The sequence below is a fragment of the Myodes glareolus genome, chromosome 4 (assembly GCF_982192425.1).
Source record: "Myodes glareolus chromosome 4, mMyoGla1.1, whole genome shotgun sequence".
NCBI classification, from domain to species: Eukaryota; Metazoa; Chordata; class Mammalia; order Rodentia; family Cricetidae; genus Myodes; species Myodes glareolus.
In genome coordinates this window covers 47802141-47820051 of record NC_142029.1, presented here as the reverse complement: position 1 = coordinate 47820051, position 17911 = coordinate 47802141, and the positions used below count along the sequence as shown (strand labels likewise).

At 39.8% G+C, this 17911-nt stretch overlaps 1 protein-coding gene across 1 annotated transcript; it reads right to left on the bottom strand.

Moving 5' to 3' along the window:
• Positions 1 to 11271: 11271 nt before the first annotated feature.
• Positions 11272 to 16750, bottom strand: LOC148122256 (tripartite motif-containing protein 43B-like). The gene is made up of 6 exons (XM_087905921.1): positions 16340 to 16750; positions 15695 to 15790; positions 14188 to 14409; positions 13369 to 13391; positions 12868 to 12965; positions 11272 to 11774 (listed from the first exon to the last, which is right to left on the bottom strand). Exons 1-6 carry the CDS (start codon positions 16748 to 16750, stop codon positions 11272 to 11274), a joined length of 1353 nt encoding a protein of 450 aa, XP_087762047.1.
• Positions 16751 to 17911: the final 1161 nt, after the last annotated feature.

Sequence of the window (17911 nt, the reverse complement as noted above, 5' to 3'; positions counted from 1 at the left end):
GATTCGATGCCTGTCTTGGAACTAGTTCTTGTACAACAGGCTGACCTCAAATTCATAGAGATCCACCTGCTTCTGCCTCCCAGATATCTCATAGGTTAAGAACATTGATGGCTCATCCACAGGGCCTGAGTTCAATTTCCAGTTACAACATGGTAACTACAACCATCTATAGTGATATCTGTTGTCTTTTGGGATGCAGGCAAAACACTGTGTACATAATAAGTAAATAAATCTTTAAAAATCTTAATACATCTTTGGGAATATTGTGCACCTGGTTCTGATCATACTCACCTCAATTGCAAGTCCTTCCTTACTCATAGCCTTTACTTAAACACTCAACTTTTTCTTTATTAACAAAACAAAATAAAATTTGTTCCATATATGTCATTCTAATTCAGTTCCAACAATAAAAAGACATCAGAGTTCAAGGATGCCAAATTCAGGCTGTGTAAAGTTCAAATTAACGAGGCAGAGAATTGTATGGAAATTCATTTGTGAGCCACTTCAGAACCTGCAACATTTTTTATTTTTAGACTGGATTTCTCAGTGTATCCTTGACATTACTGGAACTAGCTCTGGAGATCAGACTGGCCAAGATTCACAGAGATCTGCCTGCCTCTGCCTCTGAAGTGCTGGGATTAAAGGTGTGTGTCACCAGTGCCAGAGACCACAGAATCTCAGTGAGGTACTTTTGATTCCTTTGCACCTGGACACCCCGTTTCTCTTCTTTACTTCTAATATTTGCTACATAAAGTAAAATTACATCATTTTTCCCTCTATTCCTTTTACTGTTCCTTTTTCTAGGCTACACCATATACGGAAGGTATAATTGAAAGACCCCTGCCTGGCTTAGCTGCTGTCATATCATTTTATGGCAAGGCTTGAACTAAGAACTAGGGCTCATAATAAGGTAACAGATGGTATTGCCAAATCCGCACAAACAGGATATCTGTGGTCAGGCACCAGGAGTTATGCCACCCGCATGAGAAAGATTAAGGAGGGGGAACGGAAAGTCCCCAAACTGACAACATAGCTGTAATGCACCCAGCGGAGAGCCAACACCCTGTCTCAGGCATGACCTCATGGCCTCATTAAAATTGACCAATGAGACCCCCGTAACTATGCATCTGCTTCTGTACGCCTGCTTCTGCCTACCCCAACCCCATATAATCTGCCCCAAACCCAGCCCGGGGTGCTCAGTTCTCCACATGACTGCAGCACCCACAGGCTCTGAGTGAACAATAAAAATTGCCTCTTGCTCTTGCATCCAGTGACTCGGACTTGGTTCTTGGGCGAGGGTCTCCAAGTGTTAAAGACACCCTCTGGGGGTATTTAATAAAAAAGATTTTAAGTGCATTCTCACAGCTCAAAAGATTGGGTTTTAGATTGATCTGTCTATTTCAAATGATTCAATGAAGAAAAATCTGGGCGTGCTGACACACACCTTTAATAACAGTATTCAGTGGGGAGAGACAAACAAATTACGGCGAGTCAAGGCCAACCTTGTCTAAACAGTGAGTTTCAAGACAGTCTAAGAACTCAGAGAAAACTTGTTTTGAAAAATCAAAAAAGAAAAGGAAAACATCCCCAGCAATACTGCCACAAGAAAACATGTCCAAGATTTAGATGGATTCTCACACCTCAAAAGATCTGGATTTAAGTGTGCCTGTTCACTTCAACTGAGTCAATGAAGAAAAATCCCTCAATAGAAAAGTCACATCTTCTTGGGTTTTGTTGATTCCACAAGGGCTGACCATATTGTATTTTGTGAACAGTGAGTAAGTTCATCCCTGATAGCGGCTACTTCTTGGTCTGGGATGAATCTCTTCAAAAAGTTTCCACATCCACATATTCATTGTTTTGTTCTGGTTGAAGCCATGTCAAGGAGAGATCATTTCACAGCACACTTCCCAGTGTCCTGGATCATACTGCCGTTCTGACTCCTCTTCCACGATGTTTCTGGAACCATCGATGTAGGAGCTAGGATATAGATGTATATATAGATACGGATCCCCATAATCTATTGATTTTTGAATTTTGTACAGTTGTGGTGTTTGTGAGTGGCTGTCTGCATAGTCTACTGCTTATTTTCTAAAAACTTGTAAATAAGCATTACCAGGCTTTTTTTAAAAATTAGGTTTGTAATCTCATGTTTTGTTTACTATAGAAAACCTAATAAAAGATAACAAAGTTTGAGCAATCCTGAGATCAATGGAATGAAAGATATAAATAATAAGGAGGGCTGAGACAAAAGCATATTTTATTATTTATATGGTATGTCAGATTTTGAGATGAGTATAGAATTCAGAGAACACAAACACCCTGAGTATGTTAAGATAGATTTCAAGGGATTTGTAAAAGGATGATGGAAAAACATCAAAATGACATGCAGCTTACCCATAAAACCCTGAATGAGGAAACTTGATTTGTTAAACTTGTGGAGTTTTCCTATGTGACTAGAGTACTCCCTACTTCACCTTCTCCCTCTGCAGGTGTGGACTGTGTTGTGGACTCCAAGATCAGTGAAGGTGTTGATGGATCTTGTGGTCCTTGGGTTTCTATTGCCATGCTAAGCTGAACTTCTGTAAGAAAAGTTATGTGAAGGGAAGAGCTTGCTTTGTCCACAACATCTGACTCTGCTGGAGCCTGTATTTTATCAGGTCTACCAAACTGGATTAAACTCTTCCTGGGTGATGCTGGATGTACAAGTTCCAAACCATGGACCTATATAGCTGGATGTCCGAGCTATAATTTATGAGTCTAAGGAGCCAAATATCAAAATATCATGAAAAGTGGCCTCCAAGTGGATACAGAATGATAACTTAGCAGCTAATTTGTGCTGATCTATGCAGACAGCTGTTAACGTTATTCTGGCACTGAACCGATTGATGTTACTCATATACAGTAAAGGTAGCAGTATGCATCCCAGCATGAGGCTAAGACCAATGATCTGGTTATTCTCCTTGTTTCTGGAGATGATAGGAAGGAAGGGAGAAAGTGAAATTCATGGCAGGGAAAACTGGTCTTTTCTACCTCACAATTCATCAGAAGCCATCACGAAGGGAGGGTATAATGGCTCAGTCATTTTTATCTGTCACTGGGTTCCCACTGCATATATCCTCACACACTGTGTTTCCTTGTGTTCATGTGCATGTGTGCATGTTTGATGGAGGAGGGCTATCCGTCTATTGTGTTATTTTCATTGGTCAATAAAGAGACTGCCTTGGCCCTTTGATAGGACAGAAAATTAGGTAGGCAGAGTAAACAGAATAGAATGCTGGGAAGAGGGCAATGAGCCAGAAGCCATGGAGCCAGCCACCAGGTCAGACATGCTGAATCTTTTCCGGTAAGCCACCACCTCGTGGTGCTACAGATTATTAGAAATGGGTTAATATCAAGATATGAGAGTTAGTCAGTAACTAACTCTCTAGAGATAATGGGCCAGGCAGTGCTTAAATGAATACAATTTGTGTGTTGTTTTTTCTGGGACTAAGCTAGCCGTGCGGGAGCTGGGTGAGGCGAAAAGCAGGCCTGCCTGCAGCCCCTCACTACAGAGGGCGCCCACGTGGATAACTGCATCCACAGAAAACCTGAGAAAGTTTGAGAAAGAATAGAGTAAAACATGTTTTCTTGGTGGCAGCAATTTCTTGGTTCTACTCTGCTTTCTAGAGGCAAGCAAGCACTCTCATCTAAGAGAGGCTTCCTGACTCAGCTTTAACTGCAAAACTTTGTAGCTCCTTTAAGAGGTCCTGCCACGAAACACTTATGGTGTTGATCAAAAGCTGAACGCATGCTTTTCGGTTTTCAGCCGTAGCAGGAAAAAGGCTGTGCTGTTTTAAAATGCCGGCTTTCTGGACTGTCCTGCCAGGGCAAACTCTGACTCTTTCAGGCAGGCAGTCTGACTGAGTGTGGTCTGTGAGCAGAATGCTCCAGCTTGCTTGCTGGCACGGACCTTGAAATGCCATAGAGTTGTGGCAGTAAAAATGGCTCCAGTGGTACCTCTACCATGAGTCTGGAAAGCTAAGAAATGGATTGGATCTAGCTGTCAAAGCCACGGTTTTAGACTCATGTGGTTAGAATAAGAGAGATATACAGTAAAAAGAGATTCAAAGACAAACAAAACCTCTAAATGGTTTACATTGTGTTAAAAATATATACAGGCTAAAAGTTAAAGTTCTTAAAGTAAAGAAAGAAAGGGAGAAATAGGGTGTGGTGGTACACACCTTTAATCCCAATGCCTGGGAGGCAGAGGGATATTAACCTCTGTGACTTCAAGGGACAGAGGTAGAGATTGACCTCTGTGACCTCAAGGTGTGGTAGTACACGCCTTTAATCCCTATGACTGGGAGGCAGAGACAGATTTCTGTGAGTTCAAGGTGTTGTAGCACACACCTTTAATCCCAGCACTGGGGAGGTAGAGACAGAAAGATCTCTGTGAGTTCAAGGACAGCCTGGTCTACAGAGTTATTCCAGGACAAAGATATATAGAGAACCTGTCTCAAAAAGTAAAAGTAAAAATATAAGAAATAGAGGTTAAAGCAAAGCCACAAAAAGATGGAAAATAAACAGAGAATCTTGATACTGTATGCTATTATGCTCTCTTTGAATTGTCTGAATGCTGAGGAAGGAGCAACAGCTGCTAAAAGATATTTGTTTATAAATGCTGCTGAACTAATCCAAGATAGATATGTTCAAAATACCTTGACTCCTGAATTTGGATCTAAGGATATGATACTTTGGAAAGGAGGTTCTTCTTTTGTTTTCACAGAGGATGAGACCCTGTGGATTGCTTCTATCCCAATATGGTATGATAGACCACGCCCTCCTGAAAGGTTGTGAACACCCTCAAAAAATTACTTCATTCAACTATCAACTGAGACGAAGCTAGCAAACAGGTTTACTGTGAAAGACCTGATTAACAGCGCCCCTATTCAGCAGGAAGAAGTTTGGAGAGAAATAACTACGTCCATATTCCCAGATATTGTTTATAAATGTTCTTTTACATTTAAAGGGGGATATAGTATAGATATGAATAATTTGCTTTGTTATGGATTTTAAGGTCAATTTTGTTATATGTGTATATATTTCTGATTTTGATTGTGTAGTTCATTTAAAATGCAATGTATAATTAAAAATATAGGTTGTTAATGGATAATCATCGATAATACTCAAGCTTGTAGTAATGTTAGTTTGATTTTCTAGATGTGCATAGATATATTTCAGATAGGCATTCTTCATATCTTTCAAAGACTACAGAACATGGCATTTAATGTTTTAATAACTTAGGGCTTTCCATGACAACGAGACACATCTGCTCCTGGCAGCACCAATCTACTTCAAGAGGAAGATGGGCATCAAAGAGGCTCCTTATGGAGTTGGAGCCATTTGGGCAAGAAACTGTTCTTGCCTGGACTGTTGTATAAACTGGACACAGAGAACCCGCAGACAGAGGACTGCTGAACTTGCCTAAAGGTGAGATGATCTTTCAGGGTTCCTGATTCATGAAGGAGTCTGCGAGACATTCTGCAGGACACAGCAGATAGTGACTGAACTGCCTTTGAAATTTCCTGCTTCATGGAAATGTCTCTGGATACTATGGGCCTGAAGGCCGAAGATGGATGCCCCAACGGTACAGAGGAACTTTGGGTGACTGTCCAGGCAGCAAAATGTCTCTGTCATTTCTAGAGTTTTGGAAGTTGCTTACTTCTTGTTTACTTAGGTAATACTATATCCTTCTGGAGTCTTTGATGGAGTAGAAGAATTGATAGTCATAGTTTTCCTTAGTTATGATAAAAGATAAAGTAGATATAAATATCTGACAGGATGGGAATACTCTGTCTTCATCTATGAATTTCAGCTGGCATGAGTGGCAGAATCTCAAAGATACTCAGAAGATGCGTTACAGCAGTGAGATGCTGGAGACCTATAGCAACATGTTGTCATTGGCAATTCTCAGGAGCAAGCACTTAGGGCTCATTAGGAGTATGCTTCCTTCTGTTTCTTTTTTGTGATAGGGTTTCTCTTTGTAGCCCTCTCTGTCATAGAACTCCCTCTGTAGATGAGGTTGGCCTTAAATTCACAGAGATCTGGCTGCCTCTGCTTCTCCAGTGATGGATTCAAAGGCCTGATCCACCACTACCCAGCTAGGATTATGCTTCTAGGTCATGGATACATGATTGTTCAGTGATCTCTAGTGAATGGTACATGTTTGTTCTTTTATTTCACAGATCCTAAAACCTGCTTTTCTCTTTCTTCAAAGAATAATACTTGCAGAATATATCAAATCATACCCTATTTCTTATTAACTTGGTAATTCATCCCTAAGCCTGAGTTTTCTTCTAATTGGAACAGGGAGTAGAGTCAAGGATAGCAGAAAAACTGCCAAACCACAGTATGTCAAGTTGATAGATACTTGTGCACGGGAGGTCCTGTCTAGCATCGGTTGGCCATTTCACCAATTTATCCCAACATCCATATCAGGGCCCATACTTGTTCTTTATACTGTCAAACGGAGAATATTCTTGTGTGTTGTTGGAGGCTGCTTGTTCATATCCCTGCCACACAGACTCCCAAAATAATCACACAGGAACTAGTGTTTAAATCATTGCTTTGACCAATCACTTAAGCATATTGTTGACTAGCACTTACATCCAGATTTAACCCATTTCCATTCTTTTTATTTTACCTTGAGGCTCATGGACTACTGGCAAGGTTTCAGCTAACAGTTTGCTTCTTTCCCTCTGGCAACTACATGATATCTCTTGACTCTGCCTGCTCTCTCTCTCTTTATATCTATTCCAGCCTGTCTCTATTCTGTTAAGCCAATGACCGAAAGCAGGTTCTTTATTCATTAACCAATAAAAGCAACACATATACTGAAGGACTTTCCACACCACAATGCATGTTCCTACCTTTCCTTTAATGAGTATTTTCTTTGATTCCTATCCCTAAGCCCAATCTTTGACTTTTGTTATTTCTAGTCACCTGATCTGTAGCTCTGCCCTGTGATTCAAGACAAATATAATTGGTAGTCTCAGGAGCATCAGAGTACAATCAAAATATGTCACGTTTTTGCTATTTATTTGAGTAAAAGGGGGAGGTTTTAATTCTAACACAGTAAAAATATGCAAAATAAGAGCAATTATCAGGTAAGAATTATATTCACAATATCCAAGTCATTTGTTTTTGGTACTCTCAGAGAAAATGCTCCATTATCTATTCTATGTTGGTGACTCCAAAGTTTTCTACCTGATTCACTTTCTATCCTAAGTTGTAAAACTAACCCACAACTAACTTTATAGACCTCAAAATATTTCCTTAGATAAAATATTTACAGCTTTATGTCTAATGGATTATTCCTTTACACTTTCTCATCACTTTTCATCATCAAAAAAAGTCAGGACAAGAACTCAAAAGGACAAGAACCTGGAGGCAGGGACTAAAGCAAAGTGATGGAGTGATCCTTCTTATTTGCTTGCTCAACATTGCTGCTCAACCTACTTCCTTATAGAACCCACCACCTCCAGACCAGGGAAACCCTGCCAACAATTGTCTGCTCATTCCTGATCAATAACTAAGAAAATGCTCTACAGGCTTGCCCACAGTCACTTGTGATGGAGGCATTTTCTCAAACGGGTTTCCCTTCTCTCAGATGACTGTAGCCTGTTTCAAGTTGGAATGAAAATATCCAGCACATCTGTGATTCTACTTGGCACCAATAAGACAATTAAGTGAAATATAGCTGCATGTATATGTATATGCACACATAGAGCTATATAGTATTTTTATTGAGCTAGAAATCAAGTGAAGGTTTTGAGCATACTTCATAAAGATCTCTAGCACTGATGTCAAGCTTTCGTTCTAATAAATAATTCTGACAAGTTAGGAAAATAAGACCAACACTGGTGTAGGAGATCCTTCTGTTTATGTGTTGCTTTCATTGGATAATGAATAAAGAAACTGCCTTGACCTAGTTGATAGGGTGGAACTTAGGTAGGCAGAGTAGACAGAACTGAATACTGGGAAGAAAGGCAGAGTGGCAGATGCCATGGATCTCCTGCCTGAGACGGACGCTGGTTAGAAACTTGTAGTAAGCCACAGTCACGTGGTGACACACAGATTAACAGAAATGGGTTAAATTAAGATGTAAGAGTTAGCCGATAAGAAGTTAGAGCTAATGGGCCAAGCAGTGTTTAAATGAACACAGTTTCCGTGTGATTATTTCGGGTGTAAGATAGCCAGGTAGCTGGGACAACGAGCAGCCCGCTCCTCCTGTAACAGAGAAGAAAGGACCTGCTCTCCATGCAACAGATGAATGATGCCCAACATATGAATGACTGCATCCACATAAAATCTGAGAGAGCTTGGGAAGTAATTCTAGACAGAATTGGAAAAGAATGGAGTAAAGCATGGCTTCTTGGTAGCAGCAATTTCTCGGATCTGTTCTGCTTCCTAGAGGCAAGCCATCTCATTTAAGAGAGGCTTCCTGACTCAGCTTTAGCTGAAAACCCTGCAGCTCTTTAAGAGGTCCTGCCACGAAACAGTTAAATGGTGTTGGAAAAAGCTGACCGCAGGGGGGGGGGGGAAAGATGTGCCGTTTTTTTTTTAAGTAAATTTTATTAAATTATAAAAGTTTCCATTTCCGCCCCCCTCTCCTAACACCCTCCCACTCCCCCTACTCCCCCTCCTCCTCCCTCTTCGTCCCCCAGGGCAGTCAGGGTTTCCTGCCCTGTGGGAAGTTCCAGTTCCTTCCCCCTCCCTCCAGGTCCAGGAAGGTGAGTGTCCAAACAGACTGGATCCCCAAAATCCAGTATATGTAGAGGAAACAAGTCCCAGTGTCATAGTCAATGGCTTTTCAGAAAGACTTCGGGCCAGCCACAGTCATAGAATCCGGCCAAATTCCGAGAATCTGGTTAGATCACGTCCTCGTTCAGTCCCAGTCCAACTGGCCTTGGTAAACTCTCATCAGATCCGTTCCCTTGTATCAGTGGGTGATAGCATCCCTCGCAGTACTGATTTCGTTTTTCATGTTCTTCCTCCTTCTGCTCCTCATTTGGACCTCGGGGGGCTCAGTCCAGTGCTCCAATGTGGGTCTCCGACTGTATCGCCGTCCTTCGCCAGATGAAGGATCTATGGTGATAAGCAAAATATACATCAGTATGGTCATGGGCCACGACCGATTCAGGCACCCTCTCCTCTGTCCAGAGAGCATTCTGGGGGATCTCTCCTTGGACCTGGGATCCCATATATAATCAAGTCTCCTGTAAACCCTAAAATGGCTCCCTTAGTTGAAATATATTCTTCCCTGATCCCATATTCATCCTTCCTCCCCCCCCCATCCCAGGCCACCAAGCTTTCCCTGTTCCTCCCCTACTCCCTTCTCTCTAACCCTCTCCCTTTCCATCGACCCTCCCACCCCCCCATGCACCCGAGGTTACCTGGGACTCTTGTCTATTTCCTACAAGATGTGCCGTTTTAAAAGGCAGGCTTTCTGGGCCATTGTGCCAGTGCAAACTCTGACTCTTTGAGACAAGAGGTCTGGCTACAGAGAGAGCATTTGTGGGATGTTTGTGGACACAATGTTGCAACTTGCTTGCTGGCAAGGACCTTGAAACTCCATAGAGTTGTGACAATAAACAAGGCTCTAGCCAGGTATCTCTGCCATGAGCCTGGGATTTCAGAAAGCTAAGGAATGGGCTGAATCCAGATATCAAAACCACTTTAATCCCTCTCTATATTGTTTAGCAAATTAAAAACTCATGTGGTCAGAAAAAAAGAAGAATGAGAGAGCGCTAAGAGAAAGTCAAAGATGAAGAAAACCTCTAAATGGTTTACAGTGTGTTAAAAATATATGCAGGCTAAAGGTTAAAGTACGTAAAATAAAAAAAGAAAGAAAGAGAGTAGCTGGGTGTTGGTGCAAACACATTTAATCACAATGCGTGGGGACAGAGGCAGAGAGACCTCTGCAAATTCAAGATGTGCTCACACACACCTTTAATCCCAGCACTTGGGAGTCAGAGGCATGTGGATCTCTGTGAGTTCAAAGACAGCCAGGTCTACAGAGGGAGTTCCAGGACAGGCAAAGTTTTGCAGAGAACCTGTCTCAAAAAATTAAAAGTAAAAATAAAAGATATAGAGTTTAAAATAAAGCCACGTAAAGATGGAAAACACACAGAGAATCTGGATATTGTATATTATTATGCTCTCTTTGAATTGTTTAAATGCTGAGGAAGAAGCAACAGCTGCTAAAAGATATTTGTATATAAATGCTGCTGAATTAATCCAAGATAGGCATTTTGAAAATTCCTCAACTTCAAAATTGAAGTCAAAAGGTATCTTACTTTGGAGAAGAGATTTTACCTTTGTTTCCACAGGTAATGAGAGAGTGTGGATTTATCTTGAGTTAGAAAAATTCAGTTTGATCAAGGAAAACCACCTGAGAAATCTCCGGTAGGAACAGATGGCCCAGATGTCTGAATTCAACATCTAGAACAGATTCAAGATTGCTGCCTGAGATGATGAAAACTCACAGGATACTCCAGTCAGGACTTGATCATAATTCTAAATTTTCTTTAGGTACCCATAAGATTACCAGCATCTCCAACCAACAGGAAGTTGCCTGGAATATTCCATTCATATTTCCAGAAAATGGACTGTGGATATTTTTTTTGTTTAAAAAAAATGGGGGGGGGGGGAATGGTGCAGGACAATTCTGTATTCTGACAATTAGGTTTTAAATAAACATTGACTGGCCAGTAGCCAGGCAAGAAGTAGAAGCAAGGCAATGAGAACAGGAGAATTCTGGAAAGGAAGAAGCCCATTCCTCCCAAGTCCTGCCCAGACACAGAAGAAGCAGGATGTGACCTGCCCTGCTGAAAAAGGTACTGAGCCATGTGGCTAACACATACTAGAATAATGTGCTAATGTAAGTTACAAGAGCTAATATGAAGCCTGAGCTAATGGGTCAATCAGTTTATAACTTGTGGAGACCACTGTGTGATTTTTCTTTGAGGCTAAATGTCTGTGAGACCTGGTAGGAGGACATAAACCAGGCAGGACAGGAACCCCCAACAAGCAGGTCCTCATGTTACAAAATACCAAGACAAACCCTTTATGAAATGAAGTTGCTCTTTGTGGAATATGAATAACATAGAAAAAATGCAACATAGTCAAGGCTCTTTTTCATTTTATATTATTTTTATATTTAATATCAATAAAAGAGGTATCATTACAGTAGGAATTAGTTAAAAACACAAGATAATGGATTACAACTTAATATGGTACTATTTGGCCTCTGGAGAAGAAAGGCCAAACAGCATCACTGAAGGTGCCATTAGGATATCTGTATATGAGGGAACTCTTGGCAATATTCAGGAAACTTAAACATCCATTCTGACAATCAAGGAGCACGCCAACCTGGCCCAGTGGCTTCTCTATATAGTGACAGGATACTGGGTTTGTGGTGAGAAGACTGTAATGACTACCCTCCTTCACACAGAAAAGGAGGAATGCACCCTTAGTTTCATACGCTCGGCTTGTATTACTTAACCAGGAATTGGTACAGACACCAACAGCCCATTCCAAATTGTCCTTCAAATCCACTTCCCAATAATATTTCCCTGAGATGAAGCTCTCTGATCCACTGAAGACCAAATAGCTTCCAAAAGGATCCACAAATGTATCTGGAACCTGAGGTCTGAGGTTGAGTCTTCTCATGACATTAAAGAGGTTCTTCTTCTCACGGAGTACAGTTATATTTTTAAAGGAAATGTACACTGGGGGAAGAGACAATATTTTTGTTAAAATTACCATTTGTATTTCTCAGGTGATAGAGGTCACTAGAGTCTTCTCAGTTTGTCAAAACAGGCTAAGATAAGAAGTTAAATGTGGCTCTGATACAAAGATATCCAAAAGAAACAAATGGTAGCATGATGAAAAGTTTTATGATATTTTTGTAGATGCGGTAGAGGAGGGAGCCTCAACCTACCTCTGACAGGTTACTTTAATTACACCTGGCAAACGGAAGATGTATATATAGCAACCATGGCCAGAGCAAAGACTATCCTCTTAGGTTTACATAAAAAGTTATTCCTAAGGTATGTACAGTGATTTCTTTCATGTTGGTGTTGTTCTTTCCATGTAATTAATCATATTCACACTAAAGAACGAGATAAATATACTCTAGAAGTAGATCCCTACAAGTAGGTATCCATCTTTGTACTCTGGTTCCTCTGATACTGTTTCCTGTGAGATTAAAATTGACTTCTAGATCTATAAGGGGGATTTAGACACAGCCTCATTACTTATCAATTTGTTTTATATTCATGGCTCATGATACATGGCTCTGTTTAGATATTTTATGATTATTCTTTTTAATTCGTTTTGAGATAGGGTCTTGCTTAATAACCTTGACAGGTATGGAACTTATTTTGTTGACGAGACTGTCCTAAATCTCATTGGCAGTCCTCTCAATGATATTGTTGGTATTAGCAGTGCACAACACTATATCTTGTATAATTTTAATATATTAACTACAATGTAGTATAAAAGTCCAAGGCTAAAAGGACTGAAGGAACATAATCAAATATCTCCAACAGTGGGTACACTTAATTGGAATTGCACTGTCCTGAATTATTAACCATTCCTTATGCCTCAACAAAAATCTGATACTCTTTCAGCTACTATTACATGCAACCTGATATATTTGTATTCATTTTTGTCTCTTTGCTTGTAAGGTAACCATGTGATTAATTGAGATTACATGTGATTAACGAAGACCTATTTCTCAGGCCTTAAAATATTTATGTCTGTGAAGTGATGTCACTGTGGAAGGGTCCCTCTACTATTTCCACCATTTCTCACACTCACCTTTGAAGTAGTTGAATCGTTCAGTGAGTCCAGTGATGGGGAGGGCAGAGAGTTCTGGTTTCATACCCTGGGGAATGCTCGACTGCATTGACTCACTCCTGCAAGGACAAGAAAATACTGATTTGTCTGGTAATAAAGATATCATCACAGTTGATTAGGAAAAAGCTCACTACTACTTCAGCCAAATGGCTCTGGAGTCCAATTCCCTTGCGACACAAGCCTTACAACTTGAGTTCAATCCCTGGAACCCATGGTGGAAGTGAGGACTCTCTCCTGAAAGTTGTCTTCTGACCTCCACACATATGCAATACCACTTGGCATGAACATCAACACACATTTGTTCCTCACAAATATAACACATCAAATAAAAAATCCAAAACACATCATAAACAAACAATTGCATATTCTCTCTTCAAACTACATATGCACTTTGCTTAGGTAGCTTGATCAATTTTATAACAATTTTAGGGTGTCTCGGCATGCACCAATAGCTAAACACACCTTCTGAACATGTCGTCCAAAGCCTGCAAAGAAAATGAGAAAAAATATGTTACTGATAAAATGGAATACAAAGTTTCTTTGTGATGTTTATAAATGACAGAGAACATCACACTATCTAACTTGAAAATTTATATTTAATTCTTAGGACAATACCAACAAAGCAGGTTAGCACCATCCAAAGTCTTGATAGATCAGACTGTGAGAGCAAAATATGACAAGGACCTTGATACTGATTTTATATTGCTTTTGAAACGCCAACTGTCTACAAAAGGAAACCTTCACTATCTTGAACACAAAACATATTTATACTTTAACAAAGGATACTTCAAATGTCTGACTTCACCACTGCATTGTGCCTCATGCTTCTAATACTAGAATTGCTAGAGTAGAGGCCTGAAGATTACTGTGAGTTGTATGTGATCATGAGCTGGAGAAAAGGAACCTGCCTCAAAATCTCTTCCTTATTAAGATTTTGCAAATTGCAAATTTCAAAAAGAAGAAATTAAGCAATAACTTTCTTTGAAATTTTCATAATATCCAAGTAGAGGCTATGGAGTATAAGAATGGCAACACTGAATATCATCTTTCAGAGAAGCAAACTACAAAAGCAAATGTTAGGACTTATTTCTTGGGGAATGTACTGGCACAATTTCAAAAACTTCTCTGGCAAGATTATGACAGAATTTCGTTTCTCCCAATTAATCCTGAACAGGAATCCCCTGACATAAATGAAGGGAATTGTGAAAGTTATCTTAGTCAAGCAATCACCAGTGTGAGCCAAAGACAATAAAGCCTTTTCCTTCACTCCTCCCTGCTCACCTGCAGCAGCACCACATATGGCTCCTGGGACATCGCCATCAGTTCCTGATACATTTCTCTTAGTTGACTGCTCTTTTGAATTATCATGGCTTCATTTTTCCTTAGTTTCTTTAGAACACGGTTGCCTTCGTTGACCATGCCCTCAATGTGCTCCTCCTCCTGGTCACATGTCCATATCCTAAACTCTTTTCTGATCATTTCTTCCCTCATAATCAGGTAGTCCTAAACAAAACAGGACATTGTTGATGATATTTATAAAATACCTCATTCTCCTCCACTGTATCCTTCTATGCTTAAATTTGATGAAGGACTCTTATCGCTGTGCTACACACACAATGACGGACTTGTCAGAAAATGGAAATTCCATGGTTTAATTTACTCCTTCTCAGGGACACAGTCTTCCAAATTCCCTTCGTCATGAAAATAACTGCTGGAACTATGGGTCTGTAAGCTGAAGATGGATGTCCTATTTGTTACAGAAGAACCTTCAGTGACTGGCCAGGAAGCAAGATGCTTCTGTCTATCGAGAATTTTGAAAGTTGCTTACAATGGATATCCTGTTAAGTAAGGTATTGTTATATCCTTCTGGTGTGTTTGAAGGAGTTCAAGAACAGAAAGTTTTAATTATAATTTTCCTTACTTATGATAAAAGATAAAGTAGATATAAATATTGTAACTAATCCATGCTTTATGTCTATTTTGTTATATGTAAATTTACTATGTTAAAGTTAAAACCTTCATTTTTCTCTAGACAGAAAAGGAGAGGTGATGTAGGATTCCCCTCTGTATGCTGTGAATGTGTTTTTTTACCATTTGGTTAATAAAGAAGCTGCTTTGGGCCTCTGGAAGGGCAGAATAGAGCAAGGTGGGAATCCCAAGCAGAGATAGAGGAGAAACTAGGCAGAGTCAAAGAGATGCCATGTAGTCACCGAAGGAGAAAGATGTAAACCTCCAGCAAGAAGATTACCGTTGAAGCACCAGCCTTGTACTAATATACAAAATAACAGGAATTGGATACTTTAAGATGTAAGAACTAGTTAATAAGAAGCCTGAGCTAACCAGCCAAGCACTGTTTTGATTAATATAATTTCTGATTATTTTGCGTCTGGGTGGCCAGGAATAAACAAGTAGCTTCCCTCAACACAAAGGAAATCAAGCCCTAAGCATTTCCACCTGTCAAAGAAAATCAAGGCTGCATGAAGAAATGGCATGGACTGATAATTCATATGTTCACGCGAGTATGAAATCTGCATGCAATAATTAGAATTCGTGGTGCAGTCCTAGAGTCTAATGCAGTGTGCTGAACTGTCAGTAATTCACACTTTAGTCTCAGACTCTTTTTCCATAGAGCCAGATCATCTTTCCATGTGCAGAGCTATATTTTACATGCAGAATTAGAGGCCATCATAACATGTTTTCCTAATATCATACCCTATGACTTATCTTGAACTATGATTTTGGAAAATAACTATCTCAACCAGATTCTCAGCATACATCTCACACTCACTATAAATAAACTTTTCACTCTGCGTTCCTCCTCTAGATTCTCTTGATTTTCTTGGATCTTCTCCCATAAAGATGTCATATGCCGTAGAAGTCTCTCCTGGAAGAAACGATGAATATCAACTTTTAATAAACAGTAATGATGGGAAAACTCTTAGACAACGAATAAATTAACTTTAGCAAAAAGGGAAGGATCACAATGTTCCATTTTTACTTTAGGTAACTTTGAATTTTACATTTAAAACATAGAAATAGAACATGTTATATCCCTTTGTTCAGGTAATGTGATAAATAATATATGAGTAATTAGCATAATATTGGGTTTCTCACAGGTTTCTCTGTAGCTGACACTATTGTATTTTCTAATTTAGTCACCAGTCAAAGATACTTTTAAAAGATGTGAATACAGTATTTCACTTTATTCACTTTACAGTGACCTGTAAATAATGTATAATAAAACACAAGTGATCTTACACCCATGGGTCTCCCAAGGATTGTTTACATTTATAGTCATTCTTTCTTCACTAGCTGCTAATAAGGGGCCACCATTCAGAAAAGAGTAAATTTCTCATAATCAAGACCAGCATATTGCTGTTCTCAGCTGAGCCTCACTCTGCGGGTTTCATGTTCTCTCAGAAACATCACTCACCATTTGAACCTCAGCAGCTGCTTCAATGGGACAGTGTCTGTGTCCTCTGTGCTCATGGGAGTCAGAGCAGAGTCGACAGAGGTAGATCCTGTTGTCCATACAAAAGATTCTCTTGGTCTCCTTGTGAGTTACACACTGATGCTCCTCGGAGCTCAGGTACTTCATGAGGCTGGCTTGTCTGGCAATGGACACCAGCTTCTTCAGAACAAAGCAGGTTCTGAAGTCCTTCTGCTGGGATGGTTCCCTACACATAGGACAATGGCCTAGAAAGAGACTGTCTTCCCAAGAAAGGTGGAGGCAGGCTCGACAGAAGCTGTGGCCACAGCTTATGGTGACTGGGTCTATAAGGTAGCTCATGCAGATGAAGCAGGTGAGTTCTTCCTGGAAGGCTTGTGAGAGGTCTGACTCCATTTTTCTGAAGGAAGAAAATAGTACTGATGTTATTGAACCCAGAGAAGGAAAAAAAAATCACAAAATTTGATTAATGTTGTGTTTCTGTTCTGTTTATAACAACACATTCTTCATCTTCTGGCATCCAAAAATCAAAATAATCATAGGATTGCAGTTGCTAATTTTTTCTGTTTCACTCTTCTTCACATGAATACAGATTGATCTGATGACTTTCTGTGCCCTACGATCTGCATCTTTTTCAGAGACTTCATCCAAATTAGTACCATGCTTCAAGGTCTGAGACATGCTCTCACAGTGCTTATGAATGTATTTACACTGTGTTGATCAAAGTACTTCAGGTCCACATTTTGGTCACTTACTACAGAACTATGTTGGTTGAAATCTTTCATCTTTGCTTGTCTATACAGGAAAACAATTCCCGAGTAACAGGATTCCTAGTAAATGTTTAGCTTTCTGATTTAAGCATCTTGATCATAAACATCCCATTATCTATCCCCTTGACGCATGAACACAATATTAGTTACTTCTCTTTTTTCTGCTGCAAATATGTAACAAGAATAAGAATTTATTTGTCTCATAATTCAAGGACATTGTCCATCATAACAGGAAATAAGCGGTGGTAGAACTTGAGGTACCTGGCCTCACGGCTTCCAAAATCATGGAGCACTTCATGTGGATCCCCAATTATAGTCAAACTACTTCAAATAAACCTTCAACATGCCAACAGGATCCCATGTCTATACAAAGATCCATCGAGTGAATACCAGGGGAGTCCTTATCGAAACTTGTTCGCTTACTGAAGATACACATCCTAGTTTGAGTGTGGAATGAATCCTAGAGACATGAATGAGATTCTCAAGACTGTTTGAGACTTGGCTATCTAATCAACAGGTGCACACTCCCTTTCTCTTTGAATATCTAAACAAATCAAGAATCTTGGTTTGTTTGAGGAAAATATCCTCCAAATAACTTAAGATTCCGGGGTCTGAAGCAAATGGATTCAATGACTTTAGCTGGTGGTATTGTGTATGCTGGAAACTAGTACTAATCTTCACTGTCAATATCAGTTTAGAGAAGAGACTGTATTTACAAAGTTGGCTTTTTTAACTTATCTGATGGCCCTCTGTTGGTATGTTTTGTTGTACATTAGATGCATCATTT